At 41.0% G+C, this 26,983-nt stretch overlaps 1 protein-coding gene across 1 annotated transcript in view; it reads left to right on the forward strand.

The window, feature by feature from the left end:
• PCOLCE2 (procollagen C-endopeptidase enhancer 2) overlaps positions 1–13,337 on the forward strand; it is a 71,155-nt gene extending 57,818 nt beyond the window's left edge. Inside the window, exons 6-9 of the mRNA XM_067737602.1 lie at positions 2,687–2,841; positions 7,785–7,868; positions 10,377–10,544; positions 12,758–13,337. Of these exons, the coding sequence (XP_067593703.1) occupies positions 2,687–2,841; positions 7,785–7,868; positions 10,377–10,544; positions 12,758–12,888 (538 nt within the window). The 3' untranslated portion in view covers positions 12,889–13,337. The remainder of the gene's footprint in view (positions 1–2,686; positions 2,842–7,784; positions 7,869–10,376; positions 10,545–12,757) is intronic.
• Positions 13,338–26,983: the final 13,646 nt, after the last annotated feature.

Genomic DNA, 26,983 nt, shown 5'->3' on the forward strand with positions numbered 1-26,983 from the left:
TGCAAACCTATAGAATATATGGTTTCCCGATGCATATGTATGAGTAAATCTGTAGACAAAAGGAAAGGAGAAGCACAAAACTCAGGGCGGGTGGGGGCAATGGGGATATCACTTCAGCATCCCTGTGCCTGGTTCAAATCAGTATCGATACCACTGGATTCAGTTCCGAAACATTTACTATATATACCCCAGCCGTGTGGCAGACACGATGCTAGGGACCTCGAACACAAAGATAAAATAAAAGATACAGAGGTAAGTAGTGGGAAGGACCAAAACAAGGCAGATAGGCAAATTGGCAACGGAATGTCCTGGTGGATTTCTGACAAGGAGTCCTTTGGTCCAGTCGGGACAAGTGGTGGGAGGTCAGGGGAGGTTTGGGAAAAGAGATGATGCCTGTTGAAGCTGAGTCTTGAAGCAAGAGTGAGAGTTAGAGGCAGAACTTAGGACAGACTCATTCCAAGCAGAGGGGACTCCGTTCTTGAAGATCCACAGGGGAGATACATGCTATTCTGGAGCCTGAACCTTGAGTGGGCGCCCAGAGAGCAAGGAGGCGGAGAGTGGAGCTGGGTTGCACGTCCTGCAGACATGGGGACTCTCGAAGTGCAGTTAGGGGAAGTGATAGGACCGGTGCTTCTAGAACGCCCGCCGTAGACAAGAGGAGCAGGGAGCTGGCAAGGAGGCTGTAGCAGTGGTCCCGGTAAAGCTGAGGTGATAAGGAAGGGTGGTAGAGATGAAGAGGAGGTGGATCAAGGAATATTTACGAGGCAAAATTGGCAGGACTTGGTGGTTGGTGGGCTGTAGTGATTGATGAAGAGGTAGGCTGTGGGTGACAAAGCAGAGACAGCTCACATAGCTGGCTCTATAAGACACCGGTCAGCATCCTCAGTCCATCCTGGGATTTGCCAGTGGGGAGTGGGTCCAAGTGAGATGCCCCCTTGCCTTCCTAGCGACTTGTAACATTAATGTGCAGATGCAGCACTCTGCCCTCAGTACGTTTATGGCACCGTGACTCTGTCGCATTCACACTAACGCTCAGTAGCAGCGTAACTCAGTAGTGGCGTATCTTTGTTACTAAAATACTCTTCCTTGAGAAAATTCAGCTTCCAATATCGTGCTTCCAAGATGAGTTCATAGAAAAGGCAGTGAATGATCACTATGATTATAACATCATGCCTAGAAGGCTGACCTGGTTGGATCTTAAGGTTTTCTTTGCTGCTTATAAGAAGTGCTTTTTGTAATTCTATCATCTGAACAAGATTAACGTGTCTTATTTGTACTTGTAGTTGAGAACTGTGTTTCCTGCACACTGTATTTATTCAATGGAATGTGTTTTCAAAAGCAAGACAAAATATTTCTGTTCCAGGCTTGATTCTTAGAAGCATTATTTGAATGACCTTGGTCACTTTTGTGACTGGAACTCTAAATGTGGGTCACAGAGCTTGCTCTTAGGTTTGTCTCATCCCTTGGCTAAGAAGGCAATAACCTTCAGGACAGAAAAGAACCCTGCAGTTTTTCTAACTGGTTGGGTCAAGTCCAGATCTACCTTCCCCTCCACCCACTCCACTCAAAATAGCTGACAGGTTGCCTCATTACTTACTATCCGTGAGGGCTAAGAAGTGATTCAGCTGAGACGACGACTCAAAAAAAGGAGTTTAGTCAAACCACCAATTAACTCAATTAAATAAATTTTCCACTTATGAGTTAAATAGTTTTAAAATAGAATTAGCCAAACAGCATTTTTAAACCATTGTTTAAATAACAATAGCAAGATTAAATGAAACTACCGTCTTGTATAATATAGTTATCCCCTAAGATTTAACAGAGCTTCTGAGCCTCAGTTACTATCGCCACTAAACCTTTAGTACCAGCAGGCCCCTAAAATTGCTTTAAAATTAGAATTCTTAATGATGTCTTTCATGACCACCAAAACAAAGTAATCACTTTCTCTTTCTCCTTCACAGAATTTTGCTACCCAGATTATAAACAGAAAGGTTTCCATTTCAGGCACGCATAAGAACTCTCATTAACAATGAAATGAAAGTCCCATTAAACCCTGCATGGCTTTCTTATCCCTAGGTGACCAACCCACTGAGGTGATCCCTTTGGTGGTGTCTTCACAGGGTGTGGGAAGTTGTTCACCGAAGTTCTCCATCTGATTCCCCAGGGCCAGCATCCCTAGCTCCCCAGGCCAGCTGGAACCCAGAGCCTTAGTTCAAAGAAGCTGTGTGGTTGCCAAGTCAGGCCAAACCCTGCGGTGCTTGTGAGGAACCAGCTGCAGCTTCAGTGTTTACCTTGGTCCCAACGTCTACCAGCGTCTCTAAAGGCACCTGGTCCTTTCAAATGCTGACTCTCCCACATACTAACCGAGGGACAAATCACTTGAACTCTCCGATCTTCACTTGCCTATTCCATGAAGAGGGGATAATAACAGGGTTGTTGTGAAGACAGAATTCAACAGTTTTCATAAAGCACGTGCCTAACTGAGCAAACGTTCAGTAAATGTTAGCTATTCGCGTTAATACTGAGCAGATTAAGACCATCATCTTTTCAAGTATTTCAGCTTTTCAGTTTAAACAAAGAATAACCTATCGTCAGAAATTGATGGAAAGTTAGAAAATTCTACATTTCAGAGAGGTGTCACCTAAATTTTTAAATATATATATAATTACATCTCTTTTTCTTTTAGGCCAATTGTATCTGAGAGAAATGAACTTCTCATTCAGTTTTTATCAGACTTAAGTTTAACTGCAGATGGATTTATCGGTCACTACAAATTCAGGCCAAAGAAATTGCCGGCAACTACAGCACCACCTGTTACCACCACCTTTCCTGTGACTACAAGTAAGTTTTTCTCGTTTGAAGTTTGTACACAAACTTGAGGAGTATAAGAAAAATTCTTCTGAAGTAGAAAAAAAAAAAAAATTAAATAAGAGGAAAATACTTGAGACTAAAATAAGTTAAATAAGATGAAAACTTATGGAAGAGAATAATATGATTCCATGAATTGAAGAAAAGTGTAAGGTGTAAGAATGCTTCTAAGCTAATAATTTTAAAATGTTACCTAAGAAAATTATGGTCACTTAAAAATGCTAGGAATCCTGTTTTGGCACAGATCACATGACAAGCCTACTTTTTATTTCTTGGCACTTATAAAATTATGTTTGTTTGTTTTTTTTTATTACATAGAACTGTAGTGTTTTAAGTTAAAGTTTCAGGGCCCTGATACCTGCCTGTTTTCACATCTGCCAGTATTTGGACTTTTTTGGGATGGGGTATGCTCCAAATTGTGTCATACAAAATGTATTATTTTTTCAAATTGGAGTAAATCAAACAAAAATATTTGAGGTATTAGAGAAGCCAGTCGGGAAACTCTGGTAATTATCTAAGAAATGGAGGGGCAAGTGTGGGTCCCTGTATCTTGTCTCTGTACCCTGTCAGCTCCACCCACCAGGATTTCAGGCCTGAGATTTCAAAATCTAAATACAGGGAGGAGAAAAAAAGGGGGAAGGAAGGATCTAAGGTTAATATATGAAATAGGCTGAGATAAACCCAGCTTTACTGCCCACCATTTTCTGCAGGTACCCTGAGCAGGGCTGTCCTGAGTACAGGCACTTCTAGAAGAGCTGATTTTTCTGAGCACTCCGCAGTGTGCCACCTTGTGGCCTGAAGGTGTATTGCCGCACGTTACAGCAATATTTCTCCAGCCCACCTCAGTGGACCCTGGTGTCCTATTCCTTCCAGTGAATTATCTGTCTGCATTCATGTGGTTCCCCAGCTTTTATCTTGTGGTTCCCCAGCTTTTATCTCCAGTCCTAAACTTTCTCTGAAATTGCAAACATTACAAAAAAATTTGTAATTTTCTCCTAGCGTTTTGCAACTGCTAGACATTTAAATTAAAACATATCAAATGTAACTCATTTCTATCACATTATTTTCTGTCTCAATTCTGCTTCTCCACCTGTTTTCCCAAGCATGGTCCACAGAAACTGTAGCCACACTCTTAGGGTCCCCTTCCTCTGTCTTAATTCCCCACTGAATGCCCCATACACACACACACACACACACACACACACACACACACACACACACACACACCAGACTGTGTCCTTCTCCCACTTAAATTAATTGTCTACACCTGTGCCATCCAATACAGTGGCCACTGTTGAACACCTGAAATGTGACGAGTGCTACTGAAGATCTGAATTTTAATTTAATTAAAATTTAAAAGCCTCCGTGGCCAGTGGCTACCATATTGGACAGCACAAGGGCCAAGCCCCTTCGCACTTTGTACCTAGCCTCTCTTGCTAGGTTCATCTTTAGGCCCTACCACCTCACTCCTGATGCTCTGAGTAGTTGGGGTTTTCTCCTAAGTGCAGGGGAAGCTGTTGGTGGATTTAAGGAAAGTTCAGGATTAGATTCACACTTTACGAAGATCACTCTGTGAGGCACCAGTGAGGTGAATGGACTGTAGGGGTCAGGAGGGTCAGCATGTTCTTGGGGTTGTCCAGGGGAACTGCACCAGACAGAACTACAGAGACGGTCAAGAGACACTGACAGTTCTGCAGGCCAGAGACCTTGGGAGATACTGACAGGGCTCAGCGGTTAATTGGACTAGGGCAATCCAGAAGCATGCCTCCCGGGTCCCTGGCTTGCACAACTCAGAGGAACAATGTTACCATTCATAGAAGTAGAGTCATAGGTTGAGGGGTAGATTCATAAGTTAAGCTGTGCCCTTGTGGGGTTAGAGGTGTCTGTGAGACAAGCAAATGGAGCCGTTATGTAGACAGTAAGATCTACGGGCCTCCAGGCCGGAAGAGAGATTTAAGCAAGAGATTTAAATCTGAGTCTTCATCATGGTTGACCCCATGGGGGAGAGGTTACGGGGGAAAGGAGAAGAAGGGCTGGAATTAAATCTCTAGAAACTCCAAGTCTTTAAAGAGGGAGGATCTGCTGGCAGAGAAGAATGAAAAAAGCAGCTAAGGGGCAGCGGCGGACGTGGGGGGAACCCAGGTGTCCTGGGGGCCGGGGAAGAGAGTGTTTTGAGAAGGCGGTAGTCAGAAGAGCCAAGTGTTGATGAGGCTTCAAACAACATCAGGACTAAAATGTTACCATGTGATTTCACGACGTGGAGGCTACTGGACACCCTGGCAAGGGTTATGAGTGGAGCTGTGCAGGCAGAAGCCAGATGGGGGTGAGGGGCGTGTGGAGCAAGGCGAGGAAACTAAGTCCAGCGACTCAGTGCGCAGGTTCAAGCCTAAGGGAGGGTGTGAACGTGGTAAAGCCAATGGGAAGTAGCCGGCACAGCAGGAGAACAGAAGGGCAGAGTGAAGGAATAAACTGTAGAGGAAATTTCCACAAAGATGAGCGGGTCTGGCCTTCGGAGGACGCACAGAAGGACAGACCTTAGACCAGACGTGGGCAGCCTCCTCTCCCAGGGGAGGAAAGAAGAGAGGGGGGCAGATAAAGACAGCTCGGAGGTCTGGTGGGGCTTCGAGGACATTTTCTTCTATGATCTCTGTTTTCCCCAGAAAATAGGCAAGGTCACCTGCTGAGAATGAGACGGAAGGGAGGTGGGAGCCCCGGGGGGTTGGGAGAATCCGAAGAACAGCTGTGGAAATTGGAGACAGCTTGTCACTTGGACGAGGGCCCATTTGTGTCCTCAGCTGTCTACGTGCAGGCACAGAAGGAGAAGCAGAGGCTCCTTCAGGCTTCCTAAGGGTTGGAGGGCAGAGGGGAAAGGGAGTTTAACATATTGTCAAGAAAGTGGGATAACAGACCATGGAAATTAAGTGGAGTAGCTAAGGAAGTAGAGACGGGCCAGGATGGTGCAGTGGGAAGAATGCGAGGGGTCAATGTGTTGAACCTCTAAAGACAGAAAGCAAGTACTCGTGAGAGTCTGAGAGTAACTAAATAAGCTTGAAGGAGAGGAGGCTACACTGGCTGACAGGGTGTCCACACTTGGGAGATTGGTGATGAGACTTCAGCAGGAGGACCTGGAAGCCTGGGACTGAGGGGCAGAGACGGAGCAGAGGGAACATCTCTGGGAAGGATGGGGCCGTGGCGGCGCCGAGAGGGATCGTCCCCGAGGAGGGAGGACCCACCGGCACGGCCGCGGGAGCACATGGAGAGGAGGGCTGAGAACCAGGTGCCGTGCTGGGGAGTGCAGGGCAGCAGAGAGGACGGGAGCGTGGCGAGGGTCAGGGTGGGACAGCTGATGGCTGAAAGGCAAGAGAGCGGGGATGTCCCGAAGGCAGAGAAGGGGCCGTGTGGGACACCCATCCAAACTCCAGACTAGCATTCCGAGGCCGAGAAGGAGCTGGTTTCCAGTGGCCCACGTGAAAAGATGCTCTTTCATCAGACAGGGAGAACCACTAACGCCACTACCTTTTGACTCAGTGAATGAGGTAAATTCAGGTCCCCAACTCCTAGAACAATAGTCCCTCTAAATGCTTTCTGAGCTCTTTCTCCATATATATGCTATTGTGTTTATTTTACCATTAAACTGTGTGTATTTTAACATTAAATTGTATATATTTTAATACTATAATCCACTTTGGATCCTTTTTGGAGTTAAGTAGGGGTACACATTAAGAGTAAACTCACAAGGAGGAGATATGGGGATATATGTATACGTATAACTGATTCACTTTGTTATAAAGCAGAAACTAACACACCATTGTAAAGCAATTATACTCCAGTAAAGATGTAAAAAAAAAAGAGTAACTTCACAGAAAAGTTAGCAGAACATATCAGCAGGGCAATATCACAGTTGTAAATTCTTACCCACCAAGTAGTGTTCTGTGACAGCTTTGTTTAGTTCTTCCTAGCATGTTGCCACATATAAGTGAATCATTAGGAAATATTTTGGAAACATTTTTAATGAGGATTATTTTCATTTCATTTCGTTTCGTTTCATCATAGTACAGTTTCTCAACCTTGGCACTATTTACATTTTTGGCCAGATCATTCTTTGCTGTTGGGGGCTGTCCTGTTCACTGTAGGAAGCCTAGCAGCATCTCTGGTTATATACCCACTAGATGCCAGTGGCATCCCCTAGCTGTGACCACCAAAAATATTTCCAGGCATTACCAAATGTCACCTAGTGGGCAAAATCACCCCTGCCTGAGAACCACTGTGGTTACCTGTTTAGTTGTACTTTCAAATTTGTCTACTTCTCAGTTCTTAAGATCCTTCTAGGCAATGAATAATCCTTACTAATAATCCTTACAGGCTCAAAATAAATGTTTAGTGATTGGTTGCATCTAATTACGGCTATAACACACCTTACCACAGGAGCAGTGTTCCCAGAAACCTGTACTGCTCCCATTTGGGCGACTGTGTATTTCAGGTGCACCAAGAAAGTACCCTCCACCCTCAGGGGGAGACCCATTTGATTCCTTTCGGAAAATGAGGAGTTAACCTACATCTCCTGTGTTCATATTTGTTGTACTGGGTTTTTCTAAGCAGGGCACATGAGACTGTATCTATTTTTAGTTACAGCATTAGTTATATATAAAGGAAGAAGAGAATAGGGCTAAATTTGGGTTATCTTTGATCTCAGGTTTAAAACTCCGCAGAGGGTACTGAGTTACCCTGAAGAAATTAGAGCAGGAGTCGGTAGCATGAAGCGTTGCCTTTGCATGCTTTTTAATTATTTCATTGCAATGACAGATTGGTGGCTCAGGGAAATATATGGGAGTTTTAAATTGGTAGATTCAGATCTAAACACCAATTATACTTGAATTCATTTTCCTGAATCTTATGTCTTTCTTCTCTGAATGAAGGTTTAAAACCCACCGTGGCCCTGTGTCAGCAGAAGTGTAGACGGTCGGGGACTCTGGAAAGCAATTATTGCTTGAGTAACTTTGGTAAGAAATAAAACCCAGTCTTTCCTCTTTAATCAGAAACCTGAAACCGCATGCTTAATCTCAAAGGGACTGCCGTGAATGTGATGGTAAAGGGTCAGTTACACTCTTCATTTACCCAAGAAAATATTTTCTTACACACTAGGGTATGTTGACTTGTGCCTTTTGAAGTGTTAGATTTCACACCTGAGAAAAATTCATGTACAGAAAATATACATTTTCCACGTAAACTTAATAATTTGACTCCTGGTACGTGATACTACCGCTCTGTGTCTTCTGGCTGGCTCCGTATTCCTGAAAAAACCTGTATCCCTTTTTTCTCACATAGTTTTCACGCACTGAGTATTTTTTCACACATCTGTAATTCAACTGAAGTTAATTAGAAACATGTCCAAGCTGGCCTCTCTCCAAAGAAATTCAAGTATTTCCTCTGTAGTGTCCTTCCAAAGTACTAAATTCAAACTTGGAAATCTGAAATCCATTTGGAAACTCTTATAAACTGGAACCTGAGGAGATATTACCTAATGACTTAGAATTTCTAAGAGTTTTTTCCAATTAAACAAAAATTGCACTTTCTGTGAAAACCACTTAAGAGCAAAAGATCCCAAGTTTAATTATGTTGGTTATGTTTAAAAGGAACATCGAAGAGCAGTCTTATCAGGAAAAGAAAGTTGGTACAGCCTTTAAATAGGTTACCCAGAACAAAGGGCCTCCCAGATGAGGCTTTGCTTGCTTTTTCTTATGCCTTCAAGTGGTAACTGCAGCCCAGACGGACTATGTTGCAGAGAAGGTATGAAGGCACTAAAGAATCTAGGGCCCTAAATCTAACTGGAGTTTGCAGCCGAAATTCAAATAATGGCATGAAAATGAAAACCAGTAGCACGAGGTGTCATTGCTCCCACACCCAGTGTCGTCTTCTGTAGGAGGTGCTTAAGGAAATCTCCTTTCCTGTCCTCAGAGCCCCCTGATTTCACTCGGCTACTGACTGACGTTTTGCAGTAAGCACTCATGACCGAAAGTCAAAGTAAGGCATGAGAAGAATTCTGACGTTATGAGCTTTGCGTACCACATAAGCAGTGTGTTCTCACTTTATCCTGAAAGGGTCATATCAGCCAAGTCCAAAGCTCGATCTATTCCACTGTGACTCACTTCCATGGCAAAATGACCCAATACTATCACCAGCGGCCCATTGGTTTCCAACCAGCATTGGTAACACTCCTTTAGGGGCAGGTTTTGATTGTCACAATAACTGCCGGGTGCTGCTGGTTTTCTGGGTAGAGACAGGATTCATCAGAAAGTCATTCAATGCAAGTCCTGCCTCACCTGGAATGTCCACTGCCCCCACCCCCCAGAATGCCAAAAGCACGCCTTTGAGAAACACAGCATCTTTCTTTCTGTGGGTCAGAAGTAGGACTCTTCTCTGAGTGTCACATAGTAAAAAGAGAGAGTGACATAATGAAAAGCAACTGAATTTTGCTAGAGTTTTTTTTTTTTTAAGCAAGAAAATGTCTTAAGCTATACCTCAGTTCTATACTTTGACTTGTTAAATGCGTTAAACAGGATGGATAAAAAAGAGAATGTGAAAGACCCAGAAAAACACAGATATTTAGTGATCATTAGAGGGAGATGGGGATCTATGGATGAATCAAAGTTCAAGGAGAGAGCACCTGATATCCACTGAGAGAAGACAAATAAGGGATGAAGTGGGGGGTTGGTCTAAGGAACAAAAATAATTCTGGTTTTTGCTAACCCTGATTACCTTCACTGCTTTTATGATACTCTTTCTTGAAAGGGGCTTTTATTTTCTGACCCCCATCTTCCCTCTTCCTTCCCCCCACCTCCATCCCAACCTGCTGCTTCTAATTCTCTTTAGTTTCCTCCAGCACCTGCAATTGGTCATTTGCAGTAGAAGCCTGGGAGAAGGCTTAAGGGAGTGGATATTTGTAAGACCGATTCTTCATTTAATAAATACGTGTTTTATAAAAAAAAAAAGTTCAAGGAGAGAGGCCAGCTAAAGAGAGGAACCAGGGGGAGACACAGAAAGGTAGGCGCTCACCCACACAGACACAAGGACTCAGATCTTCGTGGCTCAGACCCCCATCGTGCAGCCTCTTAGTATGGTGTTACCTCTAAAGGTACAAGGTCCTGTTGAGTGTTCACAGGTAGAGGCGCATGAGCCCATCCCTTATTTGGTAACTGATCCACACGTTGGATAAAACATTGGAACGAGCCCTCGTCTCAGCAACTGACTGCAATTCGGCAGATATTTTGGTTTTCCTACTCAGTGTCAACACCTAACAGCTGCGGTAACATAAGAGCTCCACGACTCCTTTTGTTCAACCTGAATTTTGGTGACAACTGTACAGAATCAAATTCAATGGCTCTATTAGGACCTTCTTTCTTACGTTAAAATGTTTCCCATCTGACACTTAGAGAAATGTACAATTACGTTCAGTTCTGCTAACACTTGCCTTCACTGTCCCATTATTTCAAAAACGTTTTCTTTTGCAGTCTTGGCCGGGACTGTTATCACCACCATCCCTCGAGGTGGGAGTCTGCACGCCACGGTCTCAATCATCAACATCTATAAAGAAGGAAATCTGGCAATTCAGCAGGCCGGCAAGAACATGAGTGCCAAGGTCGTCGTGGTCTGTAAGCAGTGCCCGCTCCTCAGGAGAGGTGAGTCAGAGAAAAACTTCAGTCTTTCTTCCAGGGGAGCTCAGGAGCAGAGAAGGGGACGGGAGAGCCTCTCTGAGAAAATCATGGATCTTTCCATGCCATGGCTGGTCTAGGGAAGTAAAGTCAGGGCGAATGTATTGCCCACTTGTGGTTTCGAAGGAGGGCCTTTGGAGTCCGCCAGAATTGGGCACCAATCCCAGTTCCGGTCACTTGTGGAAGAAGACGAGATAATGGAAATGATCAGTGAGTCCAAGAAACGTCTGAAGTTGGATCAGTAGGGAACAGACAGAGAAGGAGCACATCAGGAGAAAGAGATTTTGAAGTATTGCACTTAAGGTGCCACTACTGTGTGTGGAGGAAGATATCCATCAAGGAACAGGAAATTCAGAGCTGGAGTTCAGAAGAGAGAGGTATCTATGGGCTAGAATGAAAGATTTGGGATTCATTTGTAGATATAGGATTATTCAATCCATAGATGGAGATGAGTTTATTAAGAAATTTTGGAAAAAGAAAAGCTACTTCAGAGCCAAAGGTACATGATTTTTTTTTAAAAACAGGTTCTTTAACTTATAAAAGTAATGTATGCTCTATGGGTTTTTTTGTTTTTGCGGTACACGGGCCTCTCACTGTTGTGGCCTCTCCCGTTGCGGAGCACAGGCTCCAGATGCGCAGGCTCAGCGGCCATGGCTCACGGGCCCAGCTGCTCCGCGGCATGTGGGATCCTCCCGGACCAGGGCACGAACCCGTGTCCCCTGCATCGGCAGGCGGACTCCCAACCACTGCGCCACCAGGGAAGCCCCTGCTCTATGGTTTTTAAAAAGTTTAAATAAGTAGAGAAGGATATAAAATAAAAAGTGAAGCCCTTTCCCTTTCACCAGAGGCACAATGAACAGCTCCTTCCACAAAGTTCTATCCATATAAAGCCTGCACATACACACGTAGAGAGAGGATCATGCTACATACGTTCTACTGAAACTTTTCCCCCACGTGATGTACATGTGGACAGCTTTCCATCAACAGCACGTATAGATCTCTTTTTCGGCATGGCAGTAATGCCTGGCATTCCACTGTGTGCTATGCCATGATTTCTGTATCCAATATCAGCTCATTCCTTTCCTCAGTCTTGTTACACACCTCTACTACAAGTGAAACAAACCAAACCTCTGCCACACACACACAGAAATATAGCCTATCCACTTCAAGAAAGCTTTACTATGAATTCAGACTGTTGAGAAGAGTCCGAAGGTGAGCAGCCTCACACTGACTCTTTAGAGGGAATAGCAAAGACTCTGTAGAAGGTAACACTTCTTTCCAGAACTGCCCGGAACAGCAAATAATGCACATCTAGACACAGTCAAATCTCGATGCTAGCAGTCCAGGCTTTCGGTGGCATCTACCTGCTCATCCTACCAAGCCTTCAGAGGCTCAAGACCACTATGATGCCAGTGTAGGCCCACAGAGGAAGGCCTATGCAAGAGAAAAAGAAACACGTATTTCTCTTATGACACACGGGGGAGAGGGAGAATAAACGGGGTGGTAAGACACACTTCCTTTATGACATTTTTCTGAAGCAGTGTAAATCTTCAGAGTTGAATCCTACATAGCTCAGCTTGGGCCCCAGTCTAGGCCTACCTTAGCCAGAAACACGGATATATAAAAAACAGTGTAACAGAATAAAGTACTTTTTAGGACTTATCTTTTTGCAAGGGACTATAAGAATGGAAAGAAGTATATGATCCAACCATGCCCTCAAAAAACTTACATAGTATAAATGTTGGAGACGTTAATAAAAAGTCCAAGACAACAACAACAGAAGACGATGGATCATTAGCTGACAAATGCCTGGGGAGATCCAGAAGCCTTGTGACACCAGGAGAGGCCACCTGAAGCCCCTTGAGGAAGGAGAGCCTTTCACAGAAACAGTGTATTGTTCATAGCAGACACTCAGTAAATATGTCAGACCTTCTGCAGAGCTGGACGTGACCGGATCGAATCATTCCATCCACATTCCTACTGTTAGCAGAGCTGGAACATGCTATTCAGTTACATTTAGATTTTTTTCCCAATGAGAGTCTTAAACCAGATTTTATCCTAGATAGGATAAATGTCTAATTATACCCTTTACAGAGCATTTACCTAGAGGTGACTTATAGTCGAAGTTGTTTCAAACCAACACACAGAGAGAAAAAAATTAATCTTATATTCTCTTTTAGGTCTAAACTACATTATTATGGGCCAAGTGGGTGAAGATGGGAGAGGCAAAATCATGCCCAACAGCTTTATCATGATGTTCAAGACCAAGAATCAGAAGCTCCTGGACGCCCTGAAGAACAAGCAATGTTAACAGTGAACTGTGTCCATTTAAGCTGCGTTCTGTCACTGCCTTTGAAGGATCTATTTTTTTCTCAGTAGGAAAAGAAAATTTATAACCTGAAATATTGAGCATTCAGAGAGATTTACTCTTCACATGATGTAGGTCGGAGAGCTCCGGTGTCACTGATGGAAGTTCTGTTGCCTGCACAGAAGAGAGCCGATTGGAAACCTGCAGACTTAGTGAGGTGATAAGAAACTAAATGTATCAAGCGTTGACAGTTTGGAAGCAGTTTATTTATACATCTCTGTAAAAGGATATTTTAGAAATGAGTTGTGTGAAGATGTAAAAAAGAGATTTTATACGTGCAATATTTATAGTGATATTTGTTTTACCTTCAAGCATTTGCTCTGAGTTGTTATATTCTTCTCCTGCATTTTTAAAATCAGTGCTTAATAAAATATTTTTAAATGATTATATAACAGCCATTAGACTTGCTTTTATAGAAAGTGGGACACTGTAAAAAGAATATTCCCTGCTATTTACACATAAGGTTGTCCTTGTATCAGTTTATACTTTGCTAAAAGAACATTCCAAGAACCGCAGGGACTAGATGGACTCCGTAATGTAAACAGACTATAATTCTTCTCTGCAGAACCAGAGAATGTTAGAGCTAGAATCGTGTCCCTCAGGAATCTCATTCAGGTCCTTCATTTTGTGATAGAAATGGAAGCTCAGGTATATTTAGTGACTTGTGCAGAGCACACATCTCCCAAGAGACAGAACAGGCAATCTAGCTCAATTTATATAACTAGACTAAAAAGTTAAAAGCCAAAGATTATCAGACTGGATTAGAAAAACAAAATACAACAATATACTATTTGAAAGAGACACCTAAAGCATAAGGACACAAAGAAGTTGAAAAGAAAAGGATAGAAGAACATAAATATATCAGGCAAATATTAACCAAAACAAGAGTGAAGTGGCTTTATTCATATTAGGGAAAAAAATAGACTTTAAGGTATTTCTCAAGATGAAGAGGGTTACAAGGAGATAAAACAATTCTAAAATTTGCATGCAGCTAATAACATGCAAAGATATATCACTAAAATATTTTATCCTTCAATATAATATAGGCTTCAAAATATATAACTAAGTCTGGCATAGTATAAATGGAAACTGACAAGTTCACCATCATAGTGGGAGATTTTAACACACTTCTCACAGTAATGGGCAGATTTAAAAGAAACAAAAAAAGATATAATTTTTTTAATAACATCTTTATTGGAGTATAATTGCTTTACAATGGTGTGTTAGTTTCTGCTTTATAACAAAGTAAATCAGCTATGCATATACATATATCCCCATATCTCTTCCCTCTTGCATCTCTCTCCCTCCCACCCTCCCTATCCCACCATTCTATGTGGTCACAAAGCACCGAGCTGAAAAGATATAGATTTGAACCACACAGTTAGCTAGATTTACCTGATGGACATAAACAGAACCAAAAGCTCTTTTTTTTTTTTTGGCCATACCACGTGGCTTGTGGGATCTTAATTCCCGACCAGGGATCAAACCTGGGCCCTTGTCAGTGAGAGCACAGAGTCCTAACCACTGGACCGCCAGGGAATTCCCCAAAAGCTCATTTTTAATCTCAGTATGGAACAACTTCACAACTTGACCACTTACTGCACCATGAAACAAATCCCATTTAAAGAACTAGTGTCGCACAGACATCCTTCTCCAGCAACAATGAATAATTAGAAATTAATAGCACAAAGTACACAATAAATAAAAAAATAAGAAAAAAAACCCTGATGTTGGAAATTGAGAAATGTACTTTTAAGTAACTCGTGATCAAAAGGAAACTGTCATGGAAAATAGAAAATATTAAAAACTGAATAATAGAAACACTGAATTTTAAAATGTGTGGAATGCAATTTATAACCTTAAATGTTTATATTCTAAAAGAAAGGGTGAAAAATATTTTGTGACTGATACAAATTATGGAGGTTAGTAAAAGAACAACAGAATACACTTCTAAAAATTGGAGGAAATAAACATACAAGCAGAAATTGAGTAAAATAGAATCATAAATAGAGACAATTAACAAAATAAAAAATTGGTTCTCTCAAATGACTCATATAATTGACAAAACTGACAAGATTAAGCAAGAAAAAACGTTAAAAAGGACAAGAAAATGATTTAGGCATGAAAAGGGACCTTACAACAGATGTTAACGCACTCTCAAAAAGCAGTTACGAGGATATTATGAGCCATTTATGTCAGAAGATTTGGAAACTTAGACAAAGTGGACAAATTCATGGCCAGGGGGTGAGGACTTATCACTTGGACTCAAATGGAAATAGAATACCTAAATAGTCTTATAATCATTAAAGAAATTCAATCCTTTTTTTTTTTTGGCGGTACGCGGGCCTTTCATTGTTGTGGCCTCTCCCGTTGCGGAGCACAGGCTCCGGACGCGCAGGCTCAGCGGCCATGGCTCACGGGCCCAGCTGCTCCGCAGCATGTGGGATCTTCGCGGACCGGGGCACGAACCCGTGTCCCCTGCATCGGCAGGCGGACTCTCAACGACTGCGCCACCAGGGAAGCCCAGAAATTCAATCCTAATTTTAAAACTTTCTTCAGATAAAACCCCAGGTCCAGACAGTTTTACTTAGAAGGTCTACCAACATCTAAGGGACAAACACCGCCAATCTAACATATACTATTCCAGAGTATAAACAAAGAAGTAACACTCAGCAATTCTTTTTATGAGAGTAATATAATCTTAACATCAATACTTCAGCAGACAACAGGATCTAAAACCACTAGTCTGATTTTACTTCTGAACATAGGTGCAAAAACCCTAAACTAAATATTATCCCAAAAAATCCAGCAAACCAACCAAATAGGTGACAATCAAGTTGGGTTTATCCCAGCAATACTTGATTAATTTAACATTAGAAAATCAACGATCACACTTCACTGCATTAACAGAACTGCAACGCCAACTAGGGAGTCTTAGGGGCAGCTAAACATCCAGACTTAACAGTATCACAGGCCTCCCTTGGTACCAATATCCTCAGAAAGATACTGTATAGCACAGGGACCAGAGCTTAATGGCACAATGTCACACTTTCTTCTCCGGGAGTCTTTGCAGCCATCTGGCAGCAGTTCCTACCAGCTATCCATGAGCTGTTTTCTTTGCCTCCCTAGATAAAGTCTCAGATGCCAGGAGACAAGATTCATGCCAGATGGATGTAGACACCCCAGTTTAAAGGTCGCATCTCCACAGAAGCCAGTTATCTCTTGTAACAACTCCATAAGCCCAGCTCCCAGACGCCTCATAGATGACACACCTGTTTATGAGTTACACACTCAGAAAAGCCCAGAGCTCTGGCTCCCCTATCGGGTATTTATAGTTCGCTTATACTGGATTGGATTCCTCCCAATCCAAAGCAATTTACCAATCAGGGATAATTTTTACGAGAAACAAGTTTGTCTAGCAACATAGTTGACATACTGTATTATCAGATTACTAGGTAAACTAAGCTAGAGTTAAGCAAAGATCATCTTTTAATGGGGAAAGGTTCTGTTAAGCCCTATTCACAGTAGATGAAAGAAGAAAAATAATTTGATCGTAGTAATGCAGAAGTACTTGATATAATTCAACATTTACTCATGACAAAAATAAACCCTGAGCAAACTATGAATAGAAGGGAACTTCCTTAAGTTGAGAAGAAAACTTGCAGCAAATCTTATATTTAATGGTAAAGTATTGAAAGCATTTCCTTTAAGATCAGTGATAAGACAGGAATGCTTGAAATCACATTTCTATTAAAAATTGTACTGGAGGGTCTGGTCAGTGTAGTAAGTTAAGAAAAAGAAAAAAATGATATTGGAAAGGAAGAAACAAGACTATTATGCAAAGATGATATGATTATCCAAATAGAAAACCTGAAGCAACATGCAGGTGATTAGAATTAATAGTTTCACAAGTTTGTCTCTTAGCCCTAGCCCAGAACAACATATAAATATTATTTTATAATTTATAATTAAGCATCTTGAGTTAAGTACATGAAGCTCATTATTCACACGCTAACAGCCTCTTTTTAACATAGAAACTATGGGGGTATACATGGATGTACAGAATTAGGGATTCAGATGGGGCAGCTCTGGGACATACATAGAAGTTTTTCTGAGGGATTTTAAAGTTATTATGTAAAATTCTGACTTTGTTTTTGTAATTTGCTTCTTCCCTAAGTCAACAATTGGTTTAAAAAGGCTAAAATTTAATTAGATATAAATTTGAAACACTATCTTTTGCTTGAAGGATGTCCCTGTGGCATTCTGATACCAACATTAAATTAGATTTAAACAGTGAGGGTTTTTTTTAACATCCGTATTGGAGTATAATTGCTTTACAATGGTGTGTTAGTTTCTGCTTTAAACAGTGAGTTTTGAAGTATAGAAACCTATAAAGAAAAATTACAAGCTTAATGTACGACTTTATAAAGCTGATTAGAATCACATCAGATTGGAAGAGTGAGGGGGAAGAGGGTGGAAGAGTAAGACGCGGAGATCACCTTCCTCCCCACAGATACACCAGAAATACATCTACACGTGGAACAATTCCTACAGAACACCTACTGAACGCTGGCAGAAGACCTCAGACCTCCCAAAAGGCAAGAAACTCCCCACGTACCTGGGTAGGGCAAAAGAATAAACAGAGACAAAAGAATAGGGACGGGACCTGCACCACTGGGAGGGAGCCGTGAAGGAGGAAGGGTTTCCACACACTAGAAGCCCCTTCGCGGGCGGAGACTGCGGGTGGCGGAGCGGGGAAGCTTCGGAGCCGCGGAGGAGAGCGCAGCTACAGGGGTGCGGAGGGCAAAGCGGGTAGATTCCCGCACAGAGGATCAGGGCCAACCAGCACTCACCAGTCCGAGAGGCTTGTCTGCTCACCCGCCGGGGCGGGCGGGGCTGGGAGCTGATTCTCTGGCTTCGGTCGGAGCGCAGGGGGAGGACTGGCGGCGTGAACACAGTCTGAAGGGGTTAGTGCACCACGGTTAGCCAGGAGGGAGTCCGGGAAAAAGTGTGGACCTACCGAAGAGGCAAGAGACTTTTTCTTCCCTCTTTGTTTCCTGGTGCGCGAGGAGAGGGGATTAAGATGGCTGCTTAAAGGAGCTCCAGAGACGGGCGCGAGCCGCGGCTAACAGCGCGGACCCCAGAGACGGGCATGAGACGCTAAGGCTGCTGCTGCCGCCACCAAGAAGCCTGTGTGCGAGCACAGGTCACTCTCCACACCTCCCTTCCGGGGAGCCTGTGCAGCCTGCCACTGCCAGGGTCCCAGGATCCAGGGACAACTTCCCCGGGAGAACGCACGGCACGCCTCAGGCTGGTGCAACGTCACGCTGTCCTCTGCCGCTGCAAGCCCGCCCCGCACTCCGTGCGCCCCCGCCGCCGCCTGAGTGAGCCAGAGCTGCTGAATCAGCGGCTCCTTTAACCCCGTCCTGTCTGAGCGAAGAACAGACACCCTCCGGCGACCTACACACAGAGGCGGGGCCAAATCCAAAGCTGAACCCCGGGAGCTGTGAGAACAAAGAAGAGAAAGGGAAATCTCTCCCAGCAGCCTCAGAAGCAGCGGATTAAATCTCCACAATCAACTTGATGTACCCTGCATCTGTGGAATACCTGAATATACAACGAATCATACCAAATTGAGGAGGTGGACTTTGAGAGCAAGATTTATTATTTTTTCCACTTTTCCTCTTTTTCTGAGTGTGCATGTGTATGCTTCTGTGTGAGATTTTGTCTGTACAGCTTTGCTTTCACCATTTGTCCTAGGGTTCTATCTGTCCGTTTTTTTTTTTTTTAACTTTTAAAAAAATTTTTTTCTTAATAATTATTTTTTATTTTAATAACTTTATTTTATTTTACCTTACTTTATTTTCTTTTCTTTTATCCTTTTTCTTTCTTTCTTTCTTTCTTTCTTGCTCCTTTTTCTCACTTTTATTCTGAGCCATGTGGATGAAGGGCTCTTGGTGCTGCAGCCAGGAGTCAGTGCTGTGCCTCTGAGGTGGGAGAGCCAACTTCAGGACACTGGTCCACAAGAGACCTCCCAGCTCCAAGTAATATCAAACTGCGAAAGTCTCCCAGAGATCTCCATCTCAACACCAACACCCAGCTTCACTCAACGACCAACAAGGTACAGTGCTGGACACCCTATGCCAAACAACTAGCAAGACAGGAACACAACCCCATGATTAGCAGAGAGGCTGTCTAAAATCATAATAAGTCCACAGACACCCCAAAACACACGACCAGACGTGGACCTGCCCACCAGAAAGACAAGATCCAGCCTCATCCACCAGAACACAGGCACTAGTCCCCTCCACCAGGAAGCCTACACAGTCCACTGAACCAACTTTACCCACTGGGGACAGACACCAAAAACAATGGGAACTACGAACCTGCGGCCTGCAAAAAGGAGACCCCAAATACAGTAAGATAAGCAAAATGAGAAGACAGAAAAACACACAGCAGGTGAAGGAGCAAGATAAAAACCCACCAGACCTAACAAATGAAGAGGAAATAGGCAGTCTACCTGTAAAAGAATTCAGAATAATGATAGTAAAGATGATCCAAAATCTTGGAAATAGAATAGAGAAAATGCAAGAAACATTTAACAAGCACCTAGAAGAACTAAAGATGAAACAAGCAATGATGAACAACACAATAAATGAAATTAAAAATACTCTAGAAGGGATCAATAGCAGAATAACTGAGGCAGAAGAATGGATAAGTGACCTGGAAGATAAAGTAGTGGAAATAACTACTGCAGAGCAGAATAAAGAAAAAAGAATGAAAAGAACTGAGGACAGTCTCAGAGACCTCTGGGACAACATTAAACGCACCAAAATTCGAATTATAGGGGTTCCAGAAGAAGAAGAGAAAAAGAAAGGGACTGAGAAAATATTTGAAGAGATTATAGTTGAAAACTTCCCTAATATGGGAAAGGAAATAGTTAATCAACTCCAGGAAGCACAGAGAGTCCCATACAGGATAAATCCAAGGAGAAACACGCCAAGACACATATTAATCAAACTGTCAAAAATTAAATACAAAGAAAAAATATTAAAATCAGCAAGGGAAAATCAACAAATAACACACAAAGGAATCCCCATAAGGTTAACAGCTGATCTTTCAGCAGAAAATCTGCAAGCCAGAAGGGACTGGCAGGACATATTTAAAGTGATGAAGGAGAAAAACCTACAACCAAGATTACTCTACCCAGCAAGGATCTCATTCAGATTTGATGGAGAAATTAAAACCTTTACAGACAAGCAAAAGCTGAGAGAGTTCAGCACCACCAAACCAGCTTTACAACAAATGCTAAAGGATCTTCTCTAGGCAAGAAACACAAGAGAAGGAAAAGACCTATAATAACAAACCCAAAACAATTAAGAAAATGGGAATAGGAATATACATATCGATAATTACCTTAAATGTAAATGGATTCAATGCTCCCACCAAAAGACACAGATTGGCTGAATAGATACAAAAGCAAGACCCATATATATGCTACCTACAAGAGACGCACTTCAGACCTAGAGACACATACAGACTGAAAGTGAGGGGATGGAAAAAGATATTCCATGCAAATGGAAACCAAAAGAAAGCTGGAGTAGCAATTCTCAAATCAGACAAAATAGATTTTAAAATACAGACTATTAGAAGAGACAAAGAAGGACAGTACATAATGATGAAGGGATCGATCCAAGAAGAAGACAAAACAATTGTAAATATTTATGCACCCAACATAGGAGCACCTCAATATTTAAGGCAAATACTAACAGCCATAAAAGGGGAAATCGACAGTAACATATTCATAGTAGGGGACTTTAACACCCTACTTTCACCCATGGACAGATCATCCAAAATGAAAATAAATAAGGAAACACAAGCTTTAAATGATACATGAAACAAGATGGACTTAATTGATATTTATAGGACATTCCATCCAAAAACAACAGAATACACATTTTTCTCTAGTGCTCATGGAACATTCTCCAGGATAGATCATATTTTGGGTCACAAATCAAGCCTTGGTAAATTTAAGAAAATTGAAATTGTATCAAGTATCTTTTCCAACCACAACGCTATGAGACTAGATATCAATAACAGGAAAAGATCTGTAAAAAAATAGAAACACATGGAGGCTAAACAATACACTACTTAATAATGAAGTGATCACTGAAGAAATCAGAGGAAATCAAAAAATACCTAGAAACAAATGACAGTGGAGACACGAGGACCCCAAACCTATGGGATGCCACAAAAGTAGTTCTAAGAGGGAAGTTTATCGCAATACAATCCTACCCTAAGAAACAGGAAACATCTCGAATAAACAACCTAACCTTGCACCTAAAGCAATTAGAGAAAGAAGAACAAAGAAACCCCAAAGTTAGCAGAAAGAAAGAAATCATAAAGATCAGATCAGAAATAAATGAAAAAGAAATGAAGGAAATGATAGCTAAGATCAATAAAACTAAAAGCTGGTTCTGTAAGAAGATAAACAAAATTGATAAACCATTAGCCAGACTCATCAAGAAAAAACGGGAGAAGACTCAAATCAATAGAATTAGAAATGAAAAAGGAGAAGTAACAACTGACACTGCAGAAATACAAAGGATCATGAGAGATTACTACAAGCAACTCTATGCGAATAAAATGGACAACCTGGAAGAAATGGACAAATTCTTAGAAATGCACAACCTGCCAAGACTGAATCAGGAAGAAATAGAAAATATGAACAGACCAATCACAAGCACTGAAATTGAAACTGTGATTAAAAATCTCCCAACAAACAAAAGCCCAGGACCAGATGGCTTCACAGGCGAATTCTTTCAAACATTTAGATAAGAGCTAACACCTATCCTTCTCAAACTCTTCCAAAATATAGCAGAGGGAGGAACACTCCCAAACTCATTCTACGAGGCCACCATCACCCTGATACCCAAACCAGACAAAGATACTACAAAAAAAGAAAATTACACAGCAATATCACTGATGAATATAGATGCAAAAATCCTCAACAAAATACTAGCAAACAGAATCCAACAACACATTAAAATGATCATACACCATGATCAAGTAGGGTTTATTCCAGGAATGCAAGGATTTTTCAATATACACAAATCAATCAATGTGATACACCATATTAACCAACTGAAGGATAAAAACTATATGGGCATCTCAATAGATGCAGAGAAAGCTTTCGTCAAAATTCAACACCCATATATGATAAAAACCCTCCAGAAAGTAGGCATAGAGGAAATTTTCCTCAACATAATAAAGGCCATATATGACAAACCCACAGCCAACATCGTCCTCAATGGTGAAAAACTGAAAGCATTTCCACTAAGATCAGGAACAAGACAAGATTGCCCACTCTCACCACGTGTATTCAACATAGTTTGGAAGTTTTAGCCATAGCAATCAGAGAAGAAAAGGAAATAAAAGGAATCCAAATTGGAAAAGAAGAAGTAAAGCTGTCACTGTTCGCAGATGACATGATACTATACATAGAGACTCCTAAAGATGCTACCAGAAAACTACTAGAGCTAATCAATGAATTTGGTAAAGTGGCAGGATACAAAATTAATGCACAGAAATCTCTTGCATTCCTATACACTAATGATGAAAAATCTGAAAGTGAAATCAAGAAAACACTCCCATTTACCATTGCAACAAAAAGAATAAAGTATCTAGGAATAAACCTACCTAAGGAGACAGAAGACCTGTATGCAGAAAATTATGACACTGATGAAAGAAATTAAATTAATGATACAAATAGATGGAGAGATATACCATGTTCTTGGATTGGAAGAATCAACATTGTGAAAATGACTCTACTACCCAAAGCAATCTACAGATTCAATGCAATCCCTATCAAACTACCAATGGCATTTTTTCACAGAACTAGAACAAAAAATTTCACAATTTGTATAGAAACACAAAAGACCCCGAATAGCCAAAGCAATCTTGAGAATGAAAAACGGAGCTGCAGGAATCAGGCTCCCTGACTTCAGACTATACTACAAAGCTACAGTAATCAAGACAGTATGGTACTGGCACAAAAACAGAAATATAGATCAATGGATCAGGATAGAAAGCCCAGAAATAAACCCACACACATATGGTCACCTTATCTTTGATAAAGGAGGCAGGAATGTACAGTGCAGAAAGGACAGCCTCTTCAATAAGTGGTGGTTGGAAAACTGGACAGGTACATGTAAAAGTATGAGATTAGATCACTTCCTAACACCATACACAAAAATAAGCTCAAAATGGATTAAAGACCTAAATGTAAGGCCAGAAACTATCAAACTCTTAGAGGAAAACATAGGCAGAACACTCTATGACATAAATCACAGCAAGATCCTTTTTGACCCACTTCCTAGAGAAATGCAAATAAAAATAAACAAAAGGGACCTAATGAAACTTCAAAGCTTTTGCACAGCAAAAGAAACCATAAACAAGACCAAAAGACAACCCTCAAAATGGGAGAAAATATTTGGAAATGAAGCAACTGACAAAGGATTAATCTGCAAAATTTACAAGCAGCTCATGCAGCTCAATAACAAAAAAACAAACAACCCAATCCAAAAATGGGCAGAAGACCTAAATAGACATTTCTCCAAAGAAGATATACAGACTGCCAACAAACATATGAAAGAATGCTCAACATCATTAATCATTAGAGAAATTCAAATTAAAACTACAATGAGATATCATCTAACACCAGTCAGAATGGCCATCATCAAAAAATCTAGAAACAATGAATGCTGGAGAGGGTGTGGAGAATATGGAACACTCTTGCACTGCTGGTGAGAATGTGAATTGCTACAGCCACTATGGAGAACAGTATGGAGGTTCCTTAAAAAACTACAAATAGAACTGCCATATGACCCAGCAATCCCACTACTGGGTATATACCCTAAGAAAACCATAATTCAAAAAGAGTCATGGGGCTTCCCTGGTGGCACAGTGGTTGAGAGTCCGCCTGCTGATGCAGGGGATGCGGATTCATGCCCCGGTCCGGGAGGATCCCACGTGCCGCAGAGTGGCTGGGCCCGTGGGCCATAGCCGCTGAACCTGCGCGTCTGGAGCCTGTGCTCCACAGTGGGAGAGGCCACAACAGTGAGAGGCCCACATACCACAAAAAAGATCATGTACCAAAATGTTCATTGCAGCTCCATTTACAATAGCCAGGACATGGAAACAACCTAAGTGTCCATCATCGAATGAATGGATAAAGAAGATGTGGCACATATACACAATGGAATATTACTCAGCCATAAAAAGAAACGAAATTCAGCTATTTGTGATGAGGTGGATGGACCTAGAGTCTGTCATGCAGAGTGAAGTAAGTCAGAAAGAGAAAGACAAATACCGTATGCTAACACATATATATGGAATTTAAGAAAAAAAATATGAAGAACCTAGGGGTAAGAGAGGAATAAAGACACAGACCTACTAGAGAATGGACTTGAGGATTTGGGGCGGGGGAAGTGTAAGCTGTGACAAAGTGAGAGAGTGGCATGGACATATATACACTACCAAAAGTAAAATAGATAGCTAGTGGGAAGCAGCCGCATAGCACAGGGAGATCAGCTCGGTGCTTTGTGATCACCTAGAGGGGTGGGATAGAGAGGGTGGGAGGGAGGGAGACGTAAGAGATATGGGAACATATGTATATGTATAACTGATTCACTTTGTTATAAAGCAGAAACTAACACACCATTGTAAAGCAATTATACTCCAATAAAGATGTAAAAAAAATTTTTAAATATAAAGCTGATTAATTTATCTCACGAACAAGAAATTTATATTAATAGTAACATAATACAATGAAGAGCCTCCTGGATGATGAGGAGAAAGACTTGGATTCTCCTTCACAGTGCAGCATTGGGGAACCTTAGTTTCCTTATCTATAAAATGATAAATTTGAATTGGATTCTTTCTGAGATCCTGTATAGGTCTTCAACTGTTTCCAGATTCTTGAATAACCAAACTGATCAAAATATAAAGTAGCACAGAAATAAAATTAACCACTTTCTCCATTCTAAACCCTTGGTCCCTCCATGGCCTGGCTTGTTTATTTTCTAAGACTGACTCTTGATTTTTTATTTATGTTTAATACCCCACTGTGCATCCTTTCCCTCTGTCTCTTGCTCATCTCACTGGTCTCTGCTTCTGACCTTGGTCATAAACTTAAAGTCTTTAATAAACTAGTCATTTAGAAAATAGGGACTGGACATCTTAAGTTTTATTCTCTGACCAAGAAGAAACTATAGTGAGAAATTCATTCAAAAAACCAAAGTGTTTGGATCTATGTTTCCCAACACAAATAATAAATGGAGCTCAAGATCCCAAGTCAGTCATTGTACAACATGGACAAATTACTTAATATGTCAGTTTTCTTTCCTATGAAATAAGAAAGCTGAAGTAGGTGATGTAAGTTTTCTTCCAATCCAATTTGATGGAATAAGACTTAGAGATTGCAATTGTTAGAAGGGTATCTGACTGGATATCAGTTCCAGGATATTTACACAAATAGATAATGGCTAAATTTTCATTTAACAAATTTGTGTCATTTAATATCAACAACATACTTAAGCTGAGGATACAGAGAATAAAAGAACTGCCCCTTCCTATGCTTTGTTTAGTTTTGTACCTTAAAAAAAAAGAAAAAATCCTCTGTGTTAAAATAAGCAATGTGCTTGCTATTTCTACTGAAATATAAAATGGGGGAAATGAGTTTTAAAATATGGAGTTGAATCATCTCCCAAATTAATTTAATTTCTGAATGAGTTAATGAGGTGGCTAGTACATTTTCTTCCTCAAAACCCTTTTCAAATGGCACCTGATAGTTTTACTATCTTAGAATAATTTTATCTAAAACTGAAGGGATTGATCAAATAGTCTTACTAATGGAGACAGAGAAAAACGTCTAGATTGCTGGTAGCAGAATGAAGAAACCTGTCATTATCTGGCTGAAACAGTTCTTTTTTGAAACATACATTTACCTCCTACCCAACCATGCTGCTTTGCCTCTTGTACTACTGTAATTTAATTTACATCAGAAACCATGTCTCTTAAAGATGGTTATTTTAAACCATGTAACTAACACATAAAATTTTTCCTACTTTTGAGTTCTATATTTGAAGCATGTATTTCAAACTGGAGGCAGGGGGAGTAGGAAAAGAAAAAAGTAGTGTGAAATGACCAAATGAAGAGAAACACTGTCACTGGCAATTCTTCTAAATATCTCTTCAAGAAACACAACATATTTACCCACAGGGCAGTGATGCCAGAAAGCTAACAAATTTACTTACAAATGTGATATCCACAGCAGCCATTGCCGTTCGTACTATTAATATTTTCTTAGTGTAATTTTGAATAATTAGATTCCCTACAGTCTATAACCTCGGCCTATTTGTTATTTTATAAATGTATTTTCTGAGGAAAAGAAAAATTTCAATATCAATGCAATTCCAATCAAAATCACCGCAAGGATATTTTGGTAGAAATTGACGGGCAGATTCCAAAATTTATATGAAATAGCAAAGAATCTAGAATTGCTAACATAAATTTTGAAAAACACAAAATTCTTCACCCTGGCATTTACTACCATAATTCACGTGACAGTGTTATGTTACTAATGGGCTACTGAATTGCATATTCAAGCACTGTTTTCTTCTGGAGTGGTAATAAATCATAAAATTCAACTGTTATTTTCTTCTTTCTTTCTTTCTTTCGTTCTTTCTTTCCTTCTTTTCATTGAGGTATTGTTGATTTACAATATTGTGTTAGCCTCAGGTGTACAACATAGTGATTCAGTATTTTTTTATTATACTCCATTATAGATTATTAAGAGATATTGAATATAATTCCCTGTGCTTCACAGTAAATCCTTGTTGCTTATTTTATGCATAGTAGTCTTTATCTGTTAATCCCATACTCCTAATTTGTCCCTCCCTCATCCATCTCCCCTTTGGCAACCATAAGTTTGTTTTCTATGTCTACGAGTTTTGTATATAGATATTTTTTTCTAGAT

The sequence above is a fragment of the Pseudorca crassidens genome, chromosome 5 (genome assembly GCF_039906515.1).
Source record: "Pseudorca crassidens isolate mPseCra1 chromosome 5, mPseCra1.hap1, whole genome shotgun sequence".
NCBI classification, from domain to species: Eukaryota; Metazoa; Chordata; class Mammalia; order Artiodactyla; family Delphinidae; genus Pseudorca; species Pseudorca crassidens.